Source organism: Dasypus novemcinctus, chromosome 11 (assembly GCF_030445035.2).
Source record: "Dasypus novemcinctus isolate mDasNov1 chromosome 11, mDasNov1.1.hap2, whole genome shotgun sequence".
In the NCBI taxonomy this organism is placed as follows: Eukaryota; Metazoa; Chordata; class Mammalia; order Cingulata; family Dasypodidae; genus Dasypus; species Dasypus novemcinctus.
The window spans coordinates 53,047,505-53,073,365 of record NC_080683.1 but is presented as its reverse complement, the minus strand read 5'-3'; the positions used below and the strand labels follow the sequence as shown (position 1 = coordinate 53,073,365).

General features: G+C 38.5%; 1 protein-coding gene and 1 pseudogene across 4 annotated transcripts in view; one reads left to right on the top strand and one right to left on the bottom strand.

The window, feature by feature from the left end:
- Positions 1-24,675, bottom strand: part of BCKDHB (branched chain keto acid dehydrogenase E1 subunit beta) — a 355,891-nt gene extending 331,216 nt beyond the window's left edge. For 2 of the 4 annotated variants that reach the window (XR_009187969.2, XR_009187968.2), the window contains exons 1-3: positions 24,408-24,672; positions 3,309-3,386; positions 834-902 (exon numbers count right to left, since the gene is read on the bottom strand). Coding sequence is in view for 2 of the 4 variants with exons in the window: in XM_004450575.5 (XP_004450632.1) it covers positions 834-902; positions 3,309-3,386; positions 24,408-24,612 (352 nt within the window). In the remaining 2 variants the exon portion in view is untranslated. Of the gene's footprint in view, positions 1-833; positions 903-3,308; positions 3,387-24,407 lie in introns of all 4 variants that reach the window. The other 2 variants (XM_004450575.5, XM_004450573.5) reach the window with 2 other exon arrangements.
- Positions 14,679-17,940, top strand: LOC139440053 (integrator complex subunit 7 pseudogene; annotated as a pseudogene).
- Positions 24,676-25,861: the final 1,186 nt, after the last annotated feature.

Below are 25,861 nucleotides of genomic sequence, written 5' to 3'. Positions count from 1 at the left end.
ATCCTCACCTCCCTGTTAGTTGACCTGGGTAAGTCCAACGAACCAGAGAGCAGGAGTTGCAACTCTGCTGAGGCTCAGGGCCCAGACAGCACACAGCCAGTCCAGAGATTCAAGTCTCCTGTATACACTAATCCCAGCACCAACTACAGGTTCAGTAAAAGTGACAGAAGAGGCATATGTAGAAAGGTCACATCTGAGCCCAACTCCATCACATGCAGGAGGACAAATTCCAAAGTAAGGCCCACTGACAAAGCACCGAACTCCAGAGACATCTGCCATGACCATAGAACTTGTGTGTCTCTGTAGCCCTCAGGAGCATCAGTATCCGGGGTTGTATCTACTTTGGCTGTCTCTGGGATCCTGCTGAGACGTGTGTAAGCACGATCCCTCTGATGACCTCCCGACTCATTTCAAAGTCTCTTAGCCATATAAACTCATTTGTCTTTACCATTTCCCTCTTTTATTCAAGGTCTTTTTCTAGTTTGGGCAGAATCTTAAGTTGCAGGCAAGAGATGTGAAATTAGCCAAGACAGGCAATAATAAGACATGTTATTTCCTAGGTCCTTGGACAGATGAATGATAAATAATACAGTTAGCCAAGATTATTCTGGAATCTATAGTATGTGTAATATGGACTATATCAGAGGGATACCAGACTTAGAACTCTTTTGGAGAAATCCAAGTCAAATAGTGGCTATAGAAAGGAAAAGGAAGTTATTTACATAATAGGGACATGACTAACAATTTAATATAATACTTAAAGATTGTATTTTATAAGATCTTTAAGTAAGAGTTCCACAAAATAAGGTTTATATATAAAGATAATAACTTACCATATTTGTCTCGCAAACCAACAGTGCATCTAAAGACTCCACCAAAGGCAACATCTTCACCAAATATTACTGAAAAACATTTAAAATTTTTATTTAATAATCCCTAAATAATGCTAACATTGAGAAATAAGTCATTTAAATGTTTATGTTTTAACAATAGAACAGAAATGGAACATAGATCAAGATCAAAGATTTCTCAACCCTGGTATTATTAGCACTTTACAATGAATAATTCTTTATTGGGGGAATGATTCTGTGCAGTACAGGATATTATTCAACATCAGCCCTAGTCTCTACCCACGAGTTGCAATACCCCTTCCCCCCAAGTTGTGACCATCAGAAGTGCTCTAAATGTGGTCTAATGTCCCCTGGGGCAGAGCATATAGGATGCAAAATCACCCTTGGATGAAAAGGTCCACTGAAGACTAAAATCTCTTCTTGTCTTACCCATGAAGATAATATGACCAGAGAAGAAGGAAAGTGGCTTGCCAAGTCACAAAGCTAACAGCAGAACCATGATTCATACTACAGGTTCCTGAGTTCCAGAAATACAGAACTTCCATACAGAAAAAGCTATCTGAAGACCTGAAGGAAGAGCACTCCAGGCCAAGGAAAGAGTTACAAATAGGACAGAGACTTAGATTGTGTGAAGCAAAGAGGAGGCAAGTATAGCTGGAACATAGTGAGCAAGGCAAAGAATGGTGTAAGTGAAATTGAAAGGAGCTTTATGGTAATTAAGGCAAGAAAACAAAACAGTGGGTATTAATAGAGCTCAGTCCTAGTCCCACTAAGGCAACTAATCAGCTCTGCAGACCTCAAGAAAATAACTTATTTTTTATAAATGAGAAGACTAAACTTGATCTATCATTCTCACAAGATCTAATGAAGTATAATTTAAGCAATTAATTAGCAACAGTCAACTCATTTAGAATAATTTCAGTGGGTATAAGTTAAGAATTATACATACCAACCATTGTTCTATTAATGAGTACATCTGATTGTGTTACCATAATGTCGACTTACTTCAAAGCAAATTCAAAATGTAAAAACATTATTTTTCCTATCTGAAAGTAAATTTCTACTGAGATATATTCACAACTGTCACCTTTTAAAGATCTAAGATCTATAGCCACAAAATAGCTTAAGGAATTATCATTGATAAAATATATTAATAACACAAAAACAGTTGGACATGAAATAAATTTTTCTCAAATAACCCAGGTATGCAAAGTGAAATCTAGTCAAGCTCCACAGATATGGATCTGAAAAAATGTACAGCATTCCCAAAAAAAATATTTTTAATTGGCAGATGAATGCCAGAAGGACATTTTTCCCAAGTCATAATAAAATATTAAAGAAGAGCAAAATCCAAGCCACTAATCAGTAGGAATTTTCAAAAGGGAAGATCAACTTCTCATTTCTTCAAGTACAACTTAACATTTCCTCCTAAAAATTAAACTGTTTTTCACCTGACCTTGAAACTATGGATTCTCAAGAGGAAGTCCAAAGTGTGGTAGTTTGAAAAAATAAATAAAAAATACAGTAAAACCAATCAAATTCAGAAAACACACAACACAACAGAAGGACAATCTTTTTTTTTTCAATTATTTAACTTACACAAGTAAAGACTGTGTTACTTCACAAACATTATTAAAGGTATTTCCAAACAATCTTTCAAGTTAAATGAAAATTTATCCCAAAGGAAAATAAGGAATCAAACCCTCATTTTATAGATAGAAATCTGAACAAAGTGGTATTTTCAGTTTTTTCCCATATGTTAGAGAAACAGGAGTGCACAGTTGTTGTTAATACAGAAAGTTATTAATATAATATCAGGGTCATACATACTATGGGGAAAAGTTAACCTGATGATGTTAGATATACATGAGAACTAATTAGTAATGAATAGAGTTATGGACTGAACTGTGTCCCCCAAAAAGATATACTGAAGTCCTAAAGCCCAGTCTCATGAACATGATACTATTTGGAAATAGAATTTCTGAAGGTATTATCAGTTAAGATGAGGCCAAACTAAATTAGGGTGAGCCCTATTCCATTATGACTGGTATCTTTATAGGGAGAGGAAATTGGGACACAGACATGTGACAGAGGCAGAGACTGAGTTATGCCACAAGCCAAAGAAAGCCAAGTGGCTACCACCAGAACCCTACAGACTTGAGAGGAAGCACAGTCCTGCCAATTCCTTGGTTTTGACTTCTAGCCTCCAGATCTGTAAAACTATAAATTTATTTTAAGCCACCCAGGTTATGGTGCTTTGTTACTGCAGCCCTAGGAAACTATGACAAGTTGTAAAAAAAAGAGTGTTAATATTGCAATTTAGACTTAATCATCTGATTAGGTCTTTTAAAAGTTTTAGGTACAGATGTGAGCCATTAAGTTCCAGACAAATATTTCAAGCAAATCTTCTATTCTGAATTAACACAGTTACCATGGTCAAGCACAAATGAAGTTTACCTGCAGTAGGATCTTTAGCCAATGAGTTATCCAAGGCACTTGTTATTGACTGGAAAAGATTCATTTTTTGAGTCTGCCCTGTGAAAATCAAAAAAATATATATCATTTTACACACTGTAAAATATATTAAAATAGCCAGTGTTTTAGCAGTTGATTACAACTTGACTAAAAACAAAATAGAAATTTCTTTTATATTTAGAACATAAATCATATTATTTGAATTTACTGGATTATTTACAACAATGCTAGAGGATACAATAGCAATATAGACCTCAAGAAGCTTGTTGGTGAGGGAAATTTACACATATTAAACAATTTGAAAAACAAGTATAAAAAATGAAGGAAAATAATCAACTGACCAAATGTGTATAGGCATTAACAATATAGAAGGCCAGAAAGAGGAAATAGCCAGAGTGAGCGTGATCTTGGAAGAAGTCCTAGATAGGTGTTAGGAACCATAAAGAATGGCACGTGACTAGTAGCATGCATTAAACATGCCACCAATAGCAAAAGGTCATGAGCCATACAAAAATGAGAAAGACTAAAAGATGAACTTTAGTACCCAGAACTGCTGGCATTTGCAGAAATAATCCAATACTCCCATGCCTAAACACATCAGACTTAGTCCTCCTTCCTATCATCTTATTGCTCAGATAGAATCTCTGCAAGCCAACTCTTATCTCTCTTACTGGGCTGCTGGGAGGATTAAATGGAATGATACTGTACATATAAAACACTTAGAACACCGTCTGGCATGTAGTAAGTACTAAATCAATGTTAGCTATTACTGTTAAGATTTGGGACTTTATCTATGCCCTTATCGTGAAATTGGCTTGACTATCAATGGCACAGTAAAGCTTTATTGATAAAGCTCCAAATTTTGGAATTCAGAAACATCATGACTTTAGAGCTCTGAGTTAAGCTTTGGTGAGGCCCAGTACCTACAGTCATCCTGGAACTTTTGGTCAACTTCTCACCAAAAGCACTATTCAGAATACAGAAAACCTTCTGTCTCTATCTACTATGATCCAGAGGACCAGTGCCTTAATGCCTGATATCAACTCCCTGCAATATCTGCTGCTTACCCTCAACAATGCCCATCAACCTTTATGCTCTGCAGTAGCCTGCTGCATCCCAAAAAGACAAGGTCTAATTTCCAGTTTGGGTCACAACAGCTACTGCTATTGCTGTCAACCCTCTGACTGTGGACACTGGTCACTCATCCTTTTCCTGTAGACCCATCTTCTTCCCAACCCCAGCCAAGCTCCACAAGTTCTGCCCTATGACATCTGTAATCCTTCCAGTCTCCTTGGCACTCCAGTCTTCCGACCTTCTGCCTGCTCTGGCCTCAGACATCTATCTGCCTGCTCCAATCACTGTTAAATGCTCAGGCTTCAGGACTTGGTAATAACCAATAAGATTTGCCCTGCTGCCATCAATACCCAGAATAATGGCCTGTTGATACTTTTATTTCTGGTGGGGATAGCAGGAATTTATTCAAGAAAGTATTGTTATATTATCTTTACCGAAGGATATACAATCACAAACCAGTTAAATATAAGTATTTATTTCAAGTCTGCTGACCATTTGAATTAATACTGAATGTTCCCAAGGCATTTTATTACATTGTTGCTCAGCAAGTTTTCAGGAGGAAGAAAGCAGACTTTTATAATAAAAATCATAAGGTCATATAAAGTAAATCTGAAATTTGTATCTATTTGGTAACCAAAAACAATTCATTCATCTTGTATGAAAATAATTTACAGGTAAAGATATTAAGGAGACCTGTCTTATGAAAGTCTAATAATGTTAAAAAAAAAAAAAAGACTATTAGTTTAAAAGTTGAAAATGATTGCTTTACTTACAGGATGGCTGCTTATTTTCAGGAAAAATTATAAAAGAGTACCTTAGTATAAGGTATAAAAGATAACCAGTCATGGACAACCAGCAAGATGGCAGCAGAGTAAGGAGTTCCTAGAGTCAGCTCCTGCTACAGGGCAGTTAGCAAACACCCAAAGCTCTCTGGAGCTAGCTGAAGCACCTGTTTGGGGGCTCCATGAGACCAGAAGAGTGCTCTGCAACACGCCTGAAGATATGGAAGGAGACTGCCCATCTGCAGAAAAGACTCGTAAGTAGAGTGCTCCAAGCCATGGAGGCCGCTGCCCATCCTCCACTGGAGGCACAAGTCACCTTGGGAGCTGTTCTGCAGCTGGAATTGAAAGCTCCACTTCCCGAAAACAGGGGAGGAAGATGTGGTTGGGCACCAACTTCAGCTACTGATGAGTAAATTCAGCGGGCTAAAGTATAATCCTGAGAACAGCTTAAGTTTGAGACTGTCCAAGTCAGAAAGAGGCCAGAAGTCACCATCTTAACTGTGACTGGCATGATGGGAAACGGGGTGGAATGAAAATCACAGTGCTGTTGGGGATCTGCTTCTTTCCATCCAAATCAGATTGCAGCTCTAGCCTAGGCCCCAGTGCCACCTCTGGGAGTGAGGAAGCTGGGGGGACCTGCGCCAGCTTCTCCAGGAAATTACCAGGCAAGCTGCAGAGGTCGGTGATTATCCTACTCTGACTGCAAGAGCCACCCCAGGAGCTGTTTTCTGAAACTCAACCTTAAAAGAAATCAAAAAAGGCCTAAATAACTGGAAGAACATTTCATGTTCATGGATTGGAAGACTAAATATCATTAAGATGTCAATTCTACTCAAATTGATATACACATTCATTGCAATCCCAACAAAAATTTGACCAGCATTTAAAAAAAAAAATTTGAAAATACGATCATTAAATTTATTTGGAAGGGTAAGGGGTCCTGAATAGCCAGAAACATCTTAAAAAGGAAAAGCAAACCCTCATCTCTAGACTTTAAATCATACTACCAAGCAATAGTGGTAAAAATAGCATGGTACTGGCATAAAGACCAATACATAGACCAATGGAACCAAACTGATGGTTCAGAAACAGACCCTCACATGTATGGTCAAGTGATTTTTGACTAGCCTGTCAAAACCACACAGCTCAGGCAGAACAGTCCATTCAACAAATTGCTGCTGAAAGAATTGGACATCCATAGCCAAAAGAAGGAAAGAGGACCCCTATCTCACACCTTTTATCCAAAAATTAACTCAAAATGGATTAAAAACCTAAAAATAAAAGCAAGAACCATAAACTTCTAGAAGAATTATAGGAAAATATCTTCAAGACCTGGTGGTAGGTGGTGGATTCTTAAAAGGCGTTAAGAAGAGGCCTTAGATGGACTACTGATATTTAATGTATGTAGAAGTTTTAATAAGCTTTAAAGTGTGGAAATGTATAAAGTGGATGATAACACATAGTAAGCAACAGCTAGTTCATAAATGGGGACGTATCTGAAAATGGTAGTCTAGGTATATAAATGCCAATTGACAGAATGCTAGAGAATAATCTAGGAACTGAATAGTACAGTAAACCAAGAGGTGGATGAGAACTGATTGACAGTACAGATGTAAGAGTGTCCTTTGTGCGCTAAAGCAAATGTACATCACTACTGCAGGGTGTTGGGAATGTGGATAAGCACGGGACAAATACAGCTGGAGTGACCTATGGTTAGGAGTAAATATAATATTCTTACATCTAGGTGAAAGATGTACTGTGCTGATAATGAGGCAATATGGAGAATGTGAGCCAAATGTATACTATGGACATGGTAACAATCAAATATTATCTTATCTGTAGCAAATGTTCCACCACAGTGTGGTGTGTTGATGGAGGGGTATCGTTTAGAAATTCTGCACATGTGCCTAATTATTTTGTAAGTTTACAACTTCCATCATAAAAAATATATTTAAAAAATAATAATAGGATGGGTTGGGGGAAAAACACGCCAAATATAAGACAAGAACTATGATTAGTAGTAAAATTTTGACCTTTATTCTTTCATAATTTGTAACAAATGCCTCATGACAATGCAAGGTGTTGGTGAAGGGTTAATGCATGGGACCCCATAACATAAACATGTTACGCATGTTTGCTTTGTAAGTTCACAATTTTTACTATATATTTAATTGTTTATGTATGTTCATATATAAATGATATGAAGATAGTAGGATTGGTTGGGGGAAAAATACTTTGGTTAGTAGTAATATTTTGACAATTCTCTTTAATCATGAGTTAAAAAGGTTTAACAACAATGCAAGGTATTGGTGGTAGGGAGAGTTATGAGATTCCTGAATGATATTATATATGTTTGTTTTGTAAGTTCACAGCTATTGCTATATACTTATTGTTTATATATGTTTATGTACCAGTGTTACTTAAATAAATTAATTTTTAAAAAGATAACCAGTCATATTTCCATGTGAGCACATAAACTTTCACTCATGAAAATTTTTTTAATTAGATTCAAAATTTAGTTTTCTGAATTATCTGCTATTCTATTAGAGGCTTTAAAAAGTTGTGAGTGGGAAGCAGACTTGGCCCAAAGGACAGGGTGTGCACCTACCACATGGGAGATCCACAGTTCAAATCCAGGGCCTCCTTGACCCGTGTGGAGCTGGCCCATGCACAGTGCTGATGTGCGCAAGGAGTTCCCTGCCACGCAGGGGTGTCCCCCGCGTAGGGGAGCCCCATGCGCAAGGAGTGCGCCCCGTAAGGAGAGACACCCAACGCGAAAGAAAATGCAGCCTGCCCAAGAAAGGCGCCACACACACAGAGAGCTGACATAACAAGATGAAGCAACAAAAAGAAACACAGATTCACGGTGCCGCTGATAAGGACAGAAGCAGTCACAGAAGAACACACAGCGAATGGACGGACACAAAGGGCAGACAACTGGGACGGGGGGAGGAGAGAGAATAAATAAAAAATAAATCTTAAAAAAAAAAGTTGTGAGTATCCTGGGGAGAACTGATGTTCTCAAAGAGAGGGTATTGTATCTCTTGAGAGAACTGCTGGCTCCCAATGGGTTAGGGCAGTCCAGTATGTAAAGCCCTCAACATTGTTGCAATTATCTCTAAATATGGTCCGTCAAGTAATGAAGACTGATTGTCACTTTGGGCCCTGAGGGGAGGGGGAAAGAGGTATTGAAAAATGGAATCAATGTAACTGTGGGGCAATGGAAATGTTCCACAAGATCATGTAATGATGGATATAGGGCATGTTAAATTACACCAAAAATGTATAAAATGTATAAAATAGGCTAAAATGTAAATCATAATGTAAAAAATAAGGAAACTAAAAATTTAGAAAATTGTATAGTCTAAAATATAAACCATAATATAAACTCAAATGGAACCATGTTTGAAAGCTATTGTTTCAATATCTGTACATGAGCTGCAGCAAATATAAAATGAACATGTAAAAAGATCATTGCTGGGGAAGGGACAAAGTGTTTGATGTTGGATGTATGGTAGTACTGTATATTGTATATGTGAATTACTGTAATCTAAAACTTTTGTGAAGACAAACTTAATAATTAGAAAAAAAAAAAGAAAGGATGTAGACACTGAGGAAGAAATGAAAGAAACTACCTTGCTACTGTACATACAGTGCAATACCTACTGCAGTGATGAAAGGCAAAACATCAAAAACAAAATTTTTTCATTTTTTCATTTTTTGATACCCAGTTGATTTTTACTTTAATTTTTCTAAATTAGTATGTATTCTATATCTAATCTCTAAACCCATAACTATATTCCATTTTACTATTAATGGATCCTGGCAATATATTAGGCTTCATTTTTTAAGAAGTTTTGGACCACAGAGAGGTTCAACTATGGCAGGGGAGGAACACTGGTGCGGAGTGTTACTGATATGGGGCATATGGTTGGGAGGGAGTTCTCCAGGGCATGTATACAGGGTACCTAAGAATGTTTGGATATTTTCATAGTTGTTACAGTTAAAAACAACAACTGAGGAAGTGCTGTGTTCCTAGCCAGGGGAACTCTATCACATTCCCCAATGGAACAGCAACAATCCCCCAAGTGCAATGGCAAAGACCAATAAAGAAGGATGGTTCAACAATGAGCCCTTGATACTGATGACTATGCTTATGAGCCTGTGCACCTGAAACATGAACTAGGCCTAGAGTTGCAGGGTGCCTAAGAGTTACTTCCTGGGAGCCTCCATGTTGCTCAAATGTGGCCACTCTCTAAGTCAAACTCAGCATGTAAATGCGTTACCTTCCCCCCAGCGTGAGACATGAATCCTGGGGATGAGCCTCCCTGGCACCGAGGGATTACTACCAAGCACCAGCTGATGATGTAACAGAAAAAAACCTTGAATAAAAGGGTCAACTCAGACCAGGAGAATATCTCAGCCTACATGTACGGTGTTATAAACTGCTTTTTGACCTTCAATAAAAGGTGGAAACGGAAAGGACAAATGAGTTTATATGGTTATGAGTCTCCAAAAAAAGAGTCGGGAGGTCATCCGAGGGGTCACGCTTATGCATGCCTCAGCAGGGTCCCAGAGATAGCCAAAGTGGATACAAGTCCAGGTACTGGTTCTCCTGAGGGCTACAGAGACCCACAGGTTACATGGTCAAGGCAGGTGGCTCTGGAGTTCAGTGCCATGTCAGCTGGCCCTACTTTGGAGTTTGTGTTCCTGAGTGTGACGGACTTTGACTCAAATGTGAACTTTCTACACATGCCTCTTCTGTTACTTTTACTGGACCTGTGGTTGGCACTGGGTTGGTGTCTACTCAGGAGACCTGAATCTCTGGACTGTCCATGTGACAGCCAGGCCCTGAGCAACAGCAGACTTGCAACTCCTACCCTCTGGTTTATTGGACTTACCCCAGCCAGCTAATAGGGAGGTAAAGAAGGTCAACCACCACACCAGGGAGCCAAGAGGGCCGACAACTGCAAGCAGGAAAACTGCATCCATCATTTATGTGGAATCTAAGCCCCCTCTCGATATAGAGGTGGAGGGGACATCAACATCCCAGGGTCCACAAGATGGAGGAATAGAGTATGGATTAGAGTGGACTTACTGATATTCTACCATGGAACTAGTGTGATTAGTAATAGAAGAAATTGTAGCACTGGTGTGGAGAAAGTGGCCACAGTAGCTGCTGAGGGTAGGGAGAGGGAAGAAGAGATATGATGTGGGTGTATTTTTAGGACTTAGAGTTGTCCTGGGTAGTACTGCAGGGACAGATTGGACACTGTATGTTCTGCCATGGCCCACTGCGTGGACTGGGGGAGAGTGTAAACTACAATGTAAACCATTATCCATGCAGTGTAGCAGTGCTCCAAAATGTATTCACCAAATGCAATCAATGTCCCATGATGATGAAATAGGTTGTTGATGTGGGAGGAGTGGGGTGAGGGGGGTGGGAGGATATGGGGACTTCATATTTTTTAATGTAACATTTTTTTTTAAATAGAGGGAAAAAAGGTTGTGACAATTTTAATAGGGCAGCATCTACTTTCAATTCCTTTTAAGTCTGCAGAGTGACTTATAGGTGGGTCATGAAGAAATCACAAATTATTCACAGTTAAGATATTTTTTAAATATTTTCTGTTTTTTAGAATCATTTATTCTCCTGTAGATTACACAAAAACTATTAATAGAATTGGGCTATGTCTCCTCATGATAAGCCCATTTGTAGCATGTGCAACCTAAAGCTGAACCCCTAGAAAAACCTTAAATAAAAAAGGTAGCCTATGCACACAATTAAAAAAATATTAAACACAGCTGGCAAATCATGCAATTATCAGCATTATTAAACATCTGCTAAATTTCAAAACCAGACTGACAACTTTTTTTCAAAGATAAAAAGTTATAACAAAACCAATACATATAAAAACAACAAATGCAAACAAAAAATCAAAAAATTAAATTTAAAAATTAAGACTTTTTTCAAAGTTTTAACAAACAAACTAAAAATACCTTAGTAGCATAATTTCTCCTCAAGAACAAAAGCTAATGGCTGCCCACTGGCAATCTGGGCTCTATGGTTGGTATCAATTGCTTACTTCCGTACTGAATAACCAGATCATTGTCACCGCTGCAAGGACTAGGTGGCACGTAAGCAAAATGTAAGGCTACAATTAGAGCATAAGCTCCAAGAGGTCAGGGGTTCTTGTCTGCTTTTGATCAGAGTTATATCCTCAGCGCTTACAAATGTGCCTGGCATATAGCAGGTGCTCAAAAAAATATTCACTGAATGAATGACTGCGTATGTAATGAATGGCAGCTGTTTCAATCAAGATCATAAAAAAAAAAACACTCACAGCAAATTGTTAACCAATCACTGAAAGGGGAAGGAATGGGGTAGGAAAGATCTACCAAAGTCACAATTCAAACACTGCAAGAGAAGAGAGGTGAGGGAAAGGCAATTCAGCAACAAAAGTCTGATGGAGTAGATCTTTAATAACTACTCAGAATGCAGTATCGTTAGAGGAAAAGAAAGCCTTTCACATAGCTGGAGCATGTGAGGCAAAGAGTGCAAATGGGTACCCAAGGGGCAGTCTCCAGAAATAAAGGTCTACAGCAGGGAAAATCACTTAGTATCTTTGTAGCTTAGACCTGAAATAAATTAAAAATACAACAGTATGATATGGACAATTAGGGCCTACTTTCAGAAAAATATGATACATTTAACTGATCAAAACTAGGTGCAGGGAGAGGCCAAAATGTGTCGATCTTGGGGAACAACACGGTATAGCTAAGGGAGCAAAGACACTGGCATAAGGCAGGTCGGGCATGGAATCTGTTATATCATTTACTCCCTGTGTGACCTTGTGCAAGTGACTTAACCAGAGATATTTGGTTTCCTCCTCTTTAGAACAAGGAAAATATTGAACTTCTGAGAATTGAATTAGAAAATTTCTATTGTATCCAATATTTATGGAGCATCTTCTCCATTCTGGTTATCTTCCCTTTCCCCTAAGAGACTGATTCTTGTATAAGTGCCTGGCTCCAATATTTTCATGGATTATCTCACTGCATCTCCATAGCAATATTCCAAGGAAATGAAAGCTTATGGAGACTAAAAACTTGGCCAATTTCACAAAGTTATAAACAGGGGACTCAAATTCAGACCTATCTGACTAAAAAATACCAGCTCTTAGCTTCTGTGCAATATTGCATCTAGAACGCTGAAATCACCCAAGATGATAACAACTATGAATCAAGTTTCTTGATGGTCAATAAATATGGAGATGAATCCTGAAGATGGGTAAATTACAGTAAAAAATAAGGATAGCAGTCTTTGGTCAAATGAGATAAAAAAATAAACAGCACCTTTGGAGAAAACCAGATTTGAGGTAGGGTCAAGAGGGGCAAAATGTTCAGTTAAGAAAGTGAATCATTTCTTAATAACATAAGAAACAGCATAACAGAGTGGTTAAAAGCATGCTCTCTGGAAACAGCCCAAGCCAGATGGCATGAAAATGAAGACTGACTCCATTTCTTATAAATTGTACAAACAATACAACTTACAAGTTTAAATGTATAAAAGTACTTTGACATCTCAGCTTTTTCATCCATAAAATGTGGATAACAGCACCTTTATCACAGCACTGTTAGATGAGGATTAAAAGAGCACATGTGCCTGGGACACATCAGTGTCAGTTAACATTATCATGCTATGGTGTCCAATGAAAAGGTTTGTATGAGCAGAACAGGGAGACATGGAAAAGGAAGACAGGAAAGAAAGGACACATATCTGGGGCAATTCTGAAGACAAGAGACATAGAATTATGTGATCTCAAAGATTCCCAACTTTGGCATGAAAGTGTTTTGGGGGTAGACTAGCACTGCTTTTCTCAAAGTGCAATACTCTGCCAATATTTCAAATATATCCAAAACCTAAGTCTTCCTCTCTCCTCTCCAAAAACATGCTTCTCCTCCAGCATTATCCATTTCTATCAGTGAAACACACTACCATTGTCTGAACCTCCCAGGCTGAAAACGTCCAGTAACCTTTGAAGCCCCTCTCCCTATGCCCCTACAGGCAAAAGAGTGCCAAATCTGGTCAATCCACCCAAAATATTCCACCATCCCATGAACACTGTCCAAGTTCAAACAATTATACCCTCTCACCTAACAATTACAGCATCTCTCTGACTGGTTTCCAAGTCTCCTGACTTTCCCTTCACTAACCCATTCTATAAACTTTTCCAATAATAGAACTTGAGCTCATCGCAAGTATTACTGTCTCGCCTAAAAATGGTCAATGGCCTTCCACAGCCCACAGAACAAAATTCATACCTAAATGGAATGCATCTGCAGCACAGTGCAGAAAATAGTGGAGACATTTAATATTTCTTTTCCTCCAACTTTTATGCTAGCTCTCAAAGCCTCCATTGTAGTGGTAATCCTCTTTCTGTTCCAAACAAACTCTCTTCTTCCCATTCCCCATGTAGACCACATGCTTTCTAACCTCTCTTTACTCATGCTTTTCCTTACCCTATCAATATTGAGAAGAATTATCCCCACAAAGAAGGACTCAGGCCAACAACAACAACAAAAAAGAAGACTCTCTGGTCCACACCTGACCTTCAAGAGAGCTGTCTGCCTCCACCTACTCAGGACACTGCAACCAATGGCTTCCTCATTTCTTACAGCACAAATTCATCCCACCTCAGAGTCTTAGCCCTTGTTGGTCCTTGCTTCTTCCTTAAACACTATTCTCCCAGATCATTGCTAAACTCACTCCCTGACATCCCTCAGATACAGCTTAAATATCACCTCTGAGAGGTCTATAATGACCACCACCCTATGTAAGTAGTCCCCTTATGTGCCAAAATAACCAAAATAAAATGCTGAAACATACTTACAATACACGTAACAGGCATGAGTTAATATATTCATTAATATCTTTAATATACAAAAGTGTGTATGTCATACAGGAGACCTGGCGTCATAAACCACAGGGTTCAAATCTGACTCTATTTACCAAATTTGAGCTGATCATTAACATCTCTACGCCTCAATTTTCTCATCTGTAAAATTAGCATAGCACAGCCTAGTTCACAAGGTCACTGTAAGAATTAGAGACTGATGTCTACCACAATACCTGAAACAGAACTGACACTCGTTAATGGCAGATAGTGTTATTTTGATAGGAAAAATACCGAGAGTACAATTTTTAAAATAGGAAAAATACATAAACCCAACCCACAAAAGTGAAGAAATTCAGTGAATAAATATACGGGAAAACACCTCCTTTTCTCTCATCAGTGGGAACCTGGAGTTCAAGAGATCTCTGAGTGCTGGCATGGGGAGGGAGGTGAACAAGAACTGGCACACTTCGGGGTAGCCAGTGTGCACAGGGCAGAAAAATCCACAAGAAGGCGGTGGGAGAAGAGGGCGGTCCTGGGGTGGTGGCAGCATTTGAGCGTTTGCAGTCTTTATGAACAGGCTAGGAAATATTTGGGTCATGGCATCAAAACCAGCTAAGGCTTTCCTGGCAGATACTGGCTATGACAAACAGAAACTGGATGCTAACTCCACCCTAATGGAACTAGACAAAGGTCTAAGATCTAGCAAACTTGGAAAACAATGTGAAGCAACTGGTTCACTTTACCAGACTCCTTCAGAAGTATTCAATCCCTACTATCATCAATTCTGCAATCCTCAAGTTAACTAATGTTTTCAGAGTTGGAAACAATTTGCTGAAGCTGTGTGTTAAAATTACCCAGCAAAGTGAGAGGCATTTGGAGAAGATTCTAAATGTGGATGAATTTGTAAAGATAATTTTCTGTGATTCATAGCAATGATCCTGTGGCAAAAGCCATCACATTGGATGTTGGGAAATCTGACATCAAAAATTCCTGAGAGGAAGAATGCTCGTTAGAGTGTTCCTCAAAGTCTGGATTCACACAGTACAGAAACTGAAGTTGCTGTTTTTGCTGCTGCAAACTTCTCAAAACAGTCTAAGGATTTTGCTGTAGGAATCTGTATAATAAAATCAGTAAAATTATTTAGCTGAAGCTGATCCCCACTCTCCAGCACATGCACCACGATGCATTCCTGGCTTCAGTGTTAATCAGCTTTTACAACAGTCAGTCAAATTCTATCCTTCCACCTAAAAGGTGACTGATTCTCTGCACACTGTCACTTTGCTTGGAGGTTCATCTTTGGTTGATACACCTAAGCAGAGCCAGCTTCTATTACAGTATTTGAGGAATGACTATAGGAAAGCAGTAAAAGACTTCCTATTCAAGATCTGAAATTACTTGCCAATAAAACATCACATAGAATGGATGAAGACTGTAGTTAATAGTACAAATATATGAATGATCTTCTTTTCCAAAGTGCTAAAAATATGGTAATACACAGAAAAATTATAACTAATGTAATTTACAGGTGATGGTTAACAGTACTGTCAAAGTATTGTACTTAACAGATAAAGTACTGTAATATTTTGCAGGAATGACAAGATATTTCAATTCTAAAGGATTCGGTTCTGAGGGAACAATAGTGGGATATAAGGCGGTTTGAGATTTTTCCTTTTGGAGTAATGAAAACTCTAAAATTCACTGGGGTGATGACAGCACAGCTCTATGATAAAAATGAGAGCAACTGAGTGTACATTTTGAATGGATTGTACAAATCATGGGACTGTGTAACACAGGGAATCCAGTGGTGGATGATAGACTGTGGCTAACATAACAAATATGAGAACAGTCTCTCCTGAACAATAACAAATATATAATACTAACATAGAGTATAGTATATACTATATACTATATAGAGTATAGTATATAGTATAATAGTCAGATGGGTTGAAGGAAAATGCACCAAATGTAAGATATGGGCTATAATTAGTAATATTTTGATGATGCGTTTTCGTATTTGTAACAAATGTTTCACAACAATGTGCACGGTATTGGTGGTTGGAATATATGCAAACCTTGTAAGAGAATATGCATGTTTGTTTTGTAAGTTCACAACTTTTACTATAGCTTAATGCTTTATGCATGTTCATGTATCAATGATACACTTCAGTAAAACTTTATTAAAAAAAAAAAAAAAAACACCACATACTTCAAGTAGAAAAAACATTCAGGCACACTGTGAATGTGCCCTACACAGTTCTTAGGTTAATACTAGGGATGTTGTCTGTTCTTTTCACACTGTCCAGGACCTACCATCAAACATTACTTCAACATACCTCCAGGAAATAAAGGCTGTTCCCCCAGGTCATCTGATTTAGTCAAATTAGCCCGAGTGCTGTTACCAAAAAAAGAGGCATTGCAGCTTAGAGAGTGAAAGTCCTAACTAATATAACTGTCTCTTGTCAAGTAAAAGACCTTTTGGCACTGAAACAAGATGCTGTGTTTGGTATGGAATCCCAACCACTTTAAAACTTGCTCTGAACTGTATGGTGAAGCTGTCCAAAGGCATGCCTCATCTTAGCCAGTCAGCGTTTGAGAACTGCTGACTCAGGTGAACAGTGTGCTCAGGATAACACCCAGATCCTGGCATGCCACTGCCTGGCAGCCACTGCCATACAGCTGCTAGTGGTGGGTGACAGAATGCTTGGTGATCTCGTGGAGAACTATAAGGTGAATGGGCAATCAGCCAAAGAAAAGCAACAAGAACTTCTGATGAGTTTGGCTATTGTGATTTTTGTAGCCAGCCAGAAAGGATTATCTGCTGACATAAAAGCAGTAACTAAATAACAGCTTGAATGTGTCTCTAATGGATGGACTGTATACAGGATTGCCAGACAAGAAGCCAGAATGGATAATCAAGACATGGCCAGAGAGCTTTATCAGAATTTGCTAACTTAGATTTCCTTAGAACACTTGCACTTACAGCTGAATAGTCTGAAGGAGTTCTAACAGTGTCTGACTGGACAGCAAGAAGAGAATTATAGTTCAGTATTTTCTTGCATTGCTGAGTCTTTAAAATTCTACAACAAGCTTTTTTTTTTTTGAGATACAGGGGCTGGGGATTGAACCCCAGACCTCATATGCAGGAAGCCAGGAAGCCGGCACTCAACCATTGAGCCATATTGGCTCCCCTGAGTTTGTATTTTCATTTGTTTGTTTTTATTTTTTTTTAGTAGGCACTGAGGACCAAACTCAGGACCTCCCATGTGGGAAGCAGGTGCTCAGCTGCTTGAGCCACATCCACTCCCCCATACCACTCTTAACTGCATACACCATACCTCTGCAATGCCATCACTGCTTTGCTGAAATTTCCCATTTCAGATATTTTTTCCAGAAACTGTGGTCTAGCAGCATTACACTTGCTCTGTCACCATATCCCTGGAGCCCTGCAAAGCCCATCACTGTCCAGGATAAACAGCAGCTGGTGCTAAAGATACAGTGAGTGGTTCTGCATGGATCTAAACCAGGACGCTTTCATAAAATTCAGTCTGTATGCTTCTTCCACAGAAAATGTGGACAAGATCAGGAGATACCCATTGACAATATGACCAAAGAGATCAAGTGGAGGGCTGAGACTCATAATGATTACTTCAGTACTCAATTTCTGTTTAATTTTGCTATACTTGGAAACACAACATTACAGTGGAATCTTCAGTGAAAGATGTCAGTGGTATTATGTGGAAAACCATATTTATAAAACCCATGGAAGACTCTTATTCCCAACAAATTCACCCACAATAGCAGCAAGCCCAGCAACCCCTTCAACAACAGCAGCAACAAAATGCCTCCACACAGTTTTAACCATGCAATGAATAAACTGCAGCCTTTAAAGGGACTGATCAAATTAGCAAAAATAATTTCCTTTTTCACATGGATTAACATATGAAAGTTACCAATATGGAGCTCATTTAATCATTATTTCTATAATGTAATATTCTAGAATTTTTTTTTACTTAAAACTTTGAGAAATACTTGGATTTCTAAACAGAAAGACTTTTTTCTTATGTCTCAAAAGAAAGAAAACAAATGCAAATTAAAACAAAGTACAATTCGCTTTGAAGTATGAAAGTGTATGTGTACATGCACATGTGTTTTTAGCATAACACACAACACTCACATTCCTACATATGCAGATGGTATTATAAACTGGCAATTTGTATTAGGCCTTAAAAATCCATTAAACTAACATCATACTTAATGGTTGAAGACCGAAAGCTTTCCCACTAAGATCAGGAACAAGACAAAGATGCCTGTTTTCACCTCTGCTATTAAACATTGTACTGGAAGTCCTAGCACAGAGCAATTAGGCAAGAAAAAGAAATAAAAGGCATCTAAATTACAGATGAAGAAGTAAAACTATCTCTATTCACAGAAGGCATGATCATATAATGTAGAAAATTTTGAAGAAGCTACAAGAATGTTCCAAAGATAGCTAAAGAATTAAAAAATGTGATTATGTACAAGACCAACATGCAAAGACCAGTGGTATTTCTATACATCAACTATGAACAATTATAATAGAAAATCAAAAAACAATTCCATTTACAATGAATCAAATACCTAGGAACCAAATTTAACCAAGGACGTAAAGTACTTGTACACGGACGACTACAAATCATTACTGATAGAAATTAAAGGAGGCCTAAATGAATGGAAAGCTTTTCCATGCTCATGGAGTGAAAGACCTAATATCATTAAAATGGCAATACTACGCAAAGCAATTTACATATTCAATGCAATCCCAGTCAAAATTCCAACAGCCTTCTTTGCAGAAATGGAAGAGCTAATACAAAACAAATTCATATAGAAGGGCAAGGGACCCCAAATAAACAAAGCCTTCTTGAAAAAGAAGGAACAAGTTGAAGAACTCACACTTCGTGGTTTTAAAACTTATTACAAAGCTATAGTAATCAAAACAGTGTGGTGCTAATACAAGGACAGACATCATAGACCAATGAAAAGGAATTACGAATTCAGACATAAACCTACACATTGATGAACTGATTTTAGACAGGATGCCAGGTCCACTCAATGGAGAAAGAATAGTGTCTTCAACAAATGGTGCTGGGAAAACTGGATATCCACCTGCAAAAGAATGGAAGTGGACCCATACACCATATACAAAAATTAACTAAAGTACATCAACATCCTAAATATAAGAGCTACAACTATAAAATTCTTAGAAGAAAACAGGAAAATATTTTCAGAACCTGTAAAAGTCAATAGATTCATACAGGACCATAAGCATAAGCAACAAAAGAAAAAAGAGATAAACTGGACCAAAATTGAACATGTTTGTGCATCAAAGGACATTATCAAGAAAATGACAAGACAACCGACATAATGAGGGAAAATACTTGAAAGCCATATACCTGATCAAAGTTTAATATCCAGAATATAAACTAAAAAAAAAAAAACTCCCACAATTCAATACAAAAAGACATACAATCCAATTACATTCTCAAATAGAAGGGCGAGAAATCTCTGAAGTACACAGGCAGTGACTAATAAAAGTTATTCTTGAAAAACTGAAACTTAGTAGTTACCATAGGTTCCGAAGGAAGAGGAAAGGAAGAACAGTAGAACACAGGGTATTTTTAAGGCATTGGAATTTGTTCTATATGATTTTGCAAAGACCGATACAGGTCGCTATACATTTTGTCAAGACCTACAAAGTTATATGATGCAAAGTGTACAACATAATGTAAACTACTGACCATGGTTAGTAGCAATGCTTCAATTTTTGTTCATCAATTTTAACAAATGCACCATAGTCATGTTAGAGTTATTAATAAGGGAAAATATGCGAGGGAGAGGGGATGGAATATATAGGAATCCCCTATATTTTTGATACTACTTTTCTGTAATCTAAAGCTTCTTTGAAAATAAAGTGAAAAAAAAAATCAGACAGCAGGGGAACATATAGAAGAAATTGTAAACATACATAAAAGACAACATATTTTATGGTGATGAAAGGCACAATGGAAGAATTTGGGGGAGAGGTCTTTGTTTTGGGGGAGGTTTGGGATTACAGAAAATTTACAAGTGTGGCAGGGGAGGACCACTGGTTCAGGGTATTAGTGGTGGGGGGATATGTGGAGAAAGATGCACCTGGGGCATGCATCTATGAAATACAAATGTTTTCATGTTGTCATGAGGTATTATCTCAGTGAGTGGAGACCCACACAATAACCAATAAAATATTAAATTGCCATCCTAGAGGGGTCCTGCTACATTCTCTAATAGAGTAGCAAGAATCTCTACCAATTCGCAGTGCCTAGCAAAAGAGGACAAATACGCCAGGCCCTTGTATTAATGCTTGTACTTATGAACCACATTCTTGTAAAATTGAAACTTAGCCTAGTAACACATATTGCCTAAGAGTTACCTCTGGAAAACTTTCTTTTAGTCAAATGTGGCCTCAGTCTAAGCCAAACTCGGCATATAAGCTCACTACCTTCCCCCAGACATGGGACATGACTCCAAGGGATGGGCCTCCCTGGCACTGAGGATGCAATGTGTAAACCATAATGTAAACTATATACCATGTGTAATATTCTGCCAAAGGGGTGCTGATGCAAAGTACCAGAAATCGTTTGGCTTTTATAAAGCGCATTTATTTGGGGTAAAAGCTTACAGTCCCAAGGCTGTGGAAAGTCCAACTTAAGATACCATAAGAGGTATTTTCTCACCAAAGCCACCTGCCTCTTGTTGAAGCAAGATGGTGGGCAGTCTCTGCAAGGTTTCAGCCTTCCCCTCTGGGCTTCTTCTCTCAAGTTCTGCTCCTCTAATTCTTACCAATTTCAGCTACACGCTGGCATAGGGCTTGTCTCTCAGGGCTTTCTATGTCTGTCTCAGCTGTCTTGCTCTCTTCCCAAGGTCAGCCATATGTTATCAGGCAAAACGGTTCATCTCTCCCTGGAGCGTCAGCTATTTGAGCTTCTCCTTTCTGTCACATGGTGAGATCAAAAATGACAGAGCTCTTTCTCCCTGTGTGTCTGTGTGAGTATCCATTTATATTAGATACAGCAAGGGGGCAGGAACTCAACCTGAGTCACACTCACTGACTAATCAAATCAAAAGCCTAATCTTAACAGATAATCTAATCAAAGGCACTACAGTTGGATTTAATGCAATCAAAGGGGATGACAACCAGAAGAACAGATTAGTTTACAAGCATAATCTTTCTTTTGTTAGGATTCATAAAATAATCTCAAACTGCCACACTAGGGTTACTATAATAGCAATGTTTCAATATTTGTTCATCAATTATAATAAATGTACCATGCTAATGAAAGAAGTTATTAATAGGGATAATGTGAGAGAGGAAAGGGGTGGAATATATGGGAATCCCCTATATTTTTTTATGTAACTTTTCTGTAATCTAAAATTTATTTTAAAATAATAAAAAAGAAAAAAGAAAAACAGGCAAAAGACTTGAACAGACATTTCTCCAAAAAAAGATATATGTAAATGGTCATAAGCACATGAAAAGATGCTCAATATCATTACACATTAGGGAAATACAAATCAAAACCACAATGAGATACCATTTCACACTGACGAGAATGGCTGCTATTAAAAAAAATAACAAGGGTTGGACAGAATGTGAAGAAATAAGAACATTCATACACTGTTGGGGGGAATGCAAAATTGTGCAGCTATGTGAAGTACAATTTGGAGGTTCCTAAGAAAATTAAGTATATAATTACCCTATGACCTGGCAATTCCACTTCTAGGCATATACCCAAAAAAATTGAAAGCAGAGACTTAGATATTTGTACACCAAGGTTCATAGTGGCATTATTCATGATTTCTAAAAGGTGGAAGGAACCCAAGTGCCCATCAACAGATAAATGGATAAACAAAATGTGATATATACATACTATGGGATATTCAGCCATTAAAAGAAATGAAGTTCTGATAAATGTGAGAATATGGATGAACCTTGAAGACATCATGTTGAGTGACATGTCAGGCAAAAAAGGACAGATATTGTATGACTACAAGCATTAATATATGCAATAATTAGAATATACAAATGCATAGAGAAAAAGTAGAGTACAGGTTGAGTGGAAGGAATGGAGACTAATACTTAATGGACCAGAGTGCAGGGTTTGTTTGGGGTGATAGAAATGTTTGGTAATGGATGGTAATAAGATGGTGGTAAGGGTAGCACAACATTGTGTAATTAATTCTTGTGTATTTGGGAGTGGTTGAGATGAGAAGTTCTGTGTTATGAGCATGTTTCCACAATTTAAAAATCAAAATCAAATCCATTAAAGTGTTCCTATTCTCAAGTCAGAAATCTCACCCCTGGGACTTCATCCTAACAAAATATTCTCAGATACATAAAAGTCATTTGCATGAAATGCTTGTCTGCTGTCTATATAAAACCATAAAACTATAAACAAAAGCAGAATGGCATTATTAAAAGGTTCTGTTTATTGAGCGACTGTCTCCTAGTTGCCAGACACCGTGTTAAGGTCATTATATACATTATCCTAATTAGTTCTCATAATCTTCTAAGGTAGGTATTACCACTAACCCTCTTACTTATAAGAAAACTGAGGCTGATAGAGGATAAGTGATGAGTCCTAAATCTCCTAAATCAAAGGCAGCAAAGCTGGGATTGAGTCCAAAGTCAGTATCTTAACCACTGAATTGCAGTTCCACTCCATGGAAAATGCCTTCTTCTAAACAAAGGTGATAAAAACTACATAACTTTATAAGAAAATGCTTCTGATAAAATCATGCAAATTGTATTTGCATTAAAATTATTTTGGACAACACACTAAACTGGAAAAAAAAATGCCTGAAGGAAACACCTGAAATGCTAGCAATATTTAGAGCAGTGGGTTGTAAGATTATAATTTTCATACTTTTTTCTATTATCCAAATTATTTGTAACATGCTTATATTGTTTTTATAATAAGAGCAAACATATAAATGTGAAATCATTTGACCCAAATTTTGGAATTAGACGATTATGGAAGGGGGGATTAAAATCAGAAAACCAGGTATCTATTTCTCCAATAATGGGCTAAAGGTACTGGTTTCTTTGCTTTGAAAATGAAATTTGGGGTTGACCTTGATGGTGAGAAAAAATTGCTATTCACCTTTATGTGAAAAGTTTGTTTCACAAAACTAGGTCACCTCTCAGTAAATTATTTCTAACACCTTTTAGCAGAGTCGTTTAGAAGCTCTGAACCTAATTAGTTTCCAATGCTGGATCTACCACTAATTTACCTGTGTAAGCTTAGACAAACTATCTGAAGACCTGGGTTAACCAAACTGCAAAATGGGATTAAAAACTTTGCCTTTCTCTTAAAGTTGTCATAAGCATCATCATGACATTATGAATGTAAATTACTCAGCATAGTGCCTGCTTATTCAGTAAGCACTCAATGAACGCTCTTACTGAACAAGGACACACTCCCAAAAATGTCTGCTCTACATGTTCGACGTTATTATTAGACAAGGAAAATGTAGCTGTTTTCTTGTCTCATGATGTTCCAAAGACAATATTGATTCTTTCAGAGATTATATAAAACTGGCAGAAGAAAGGGTAAAAGTCATGATTCGGTCATACAGTGAGTAGTCTGCTATTGCACACATCATTCCCACCTGCTTTTTAAAAATCATTCCAAGCATTAGATTGTTTCCTCCATCGATTACCCTCCTTGGCTAGAAATAACCGCCTCAGTATTTGGGTACAAGCTGCGTACTACACATATATAGGAAGCCTGAATTCTTTCCCATCTCCAGGAAGAAAATGTTCTGTGACCTTGGGAAAAATCAACTCAGTTACTTAGTCCTTTAATTTCTTCTTATTTCCCAAAGACGAAGTTTCTTTAAAATGCTGCTGCCTAAAGATAGTGGTCCAGCACCGGGCAAACTGGGACAACATGTAAAGCTTGGACTTTCTGGGAAAGCAGAGATGAGAGTGAAGAATGAGAGACGTTCCCTGGGCACGACCCTTCCACCCTGGAGCCATTGCAAACGGCGGTGTGGCCTCTTATCCACCTCGAGAGGGCCGGGGAGCTGGTTCTCCTAGGCTGAACAGTCACAAAAACAGTTGCAGGGAACCCTCAACCGACACTGAGGTAAGCGAGCTCCAAAGAGCCAGGCAAGGATTAAGGCTAGGGTGCGAGAAGCTCAAACTGCCAGTCCCCGGCCAAGACAAGGTGGGATGGCACCCCTGCGAGGGTCTGCGGGCCCGGGATTCTGGGATGCTGCGGGACCCGACAAGGTAGCCCCAGGCTCACCGTAGTTCTCGGGGTCAGGGTCGGACTGGAAAGTGAAGTGAGCCACCTGCCGCCGCTGGGCCACGACCCCTCCGCCCTCACTGGCCGAGGCGGGCTGCAGGAAGGCCCACGGCAGCTTCGCGGCACAGAGCCGTCGCCAGCGCCCCTCAGCCCCGAGTGCACGGAACCTCCACAGCCGGCCCACCGAACACACTAAGGTCGCCATTCGCCTTCACCTCTCTGGTTCGCAGGCTACGCCGCTACACGCTGCCCGCGGGAAGGGCGGAACATCCCAAGCGGCATCCACATTGGTCAAGCCAGAGGGTCGGTGGTGTGTAGCGAACCAATCAGAGTTCAGAACTCGGGGGCGGGGAAGGCGACGTTATTTACCAAGCGACGTAGGCGGAAAAGGGGTAAGGGTCATGTGAGAACTCAACTTTGGGGGTCCAGTGAGATTTTTAATGGATGTTGGGCATTCTGAAAGTCGACTTTATAAGCTAGGGACGGTATGCGGGTCTGCGAGCTACAACTCTGTTCCTGGATTTGTTCTTTTCCAATGTCATTTCCAATAGTTTAAGACTTATAATTTCTTTTAAAGGCAACCCTTTTTTATCCTCTCCTAGTCTTTGCCACTATTATCCTGTAAGTGAGGCATAGAAAGGGTTGCTGATTGTCATTAGTTGTCGGTTTTGAGTTTCCAAAAACTACTGGAGTACTGCTCAAAACCTCCACTATTTGTTTAAAACCTTCTATGAAAAGCGTAATAAGCATGTATAGATTTTATTGATTTTCTTCTATATTTAGAACAGTAAAAAAGGTAAGCTTAGATTTCATCCTGCAAATCCACTTAATAGGAATTCAGATGCATTTTCCCCAGGTCCAGCAAAAATGATGTGAAGAAAGTGAAGCACAAAAAAAAAAAGAGCTGATAAACTCTGCAAAGGGCAGTCAAGATGTAACGGTGAACTGCATCTGAAAGATGAGAAACACCAGGCAGACTAAAGAGGAACGTGTCTTGAAAACAGAAAAAAAAAAAAACATGCACAGAGGCTCACAGACTGGCAAACAACAACAGCACTTTCCTGGAATAGAAAGCAGCATGGTGCTGTAAGACACAGGGTATGGGGAATTCTGCAGGAATTGACAGAAGATGGAATAGGACAAATAGATTAGAGGAAGATTTTGAAGAGCTTTATATGGTAGTATAAGAACTTGAGACTTCCAACAATGTGTAGTAGGGAACAACAAAAATGGCAACTAAGTTGTCTAGGAAATCTATTGTAGGTTTTTTGTTTGTTTTTTGTGGGTTTTTTTTTTTTTTTTTTTTTTTTGGTAATTTCCCTTATCCCCAACATACCACTAGTTTGGTTACCATGGAAATGTGAACGTTATTAGAGTGGGAATTCCAAACCCCCGCCAGGCCATATTTTATTTGAATTAGGAACCAGACACAGTCATTTTCTAGGAATCACAGT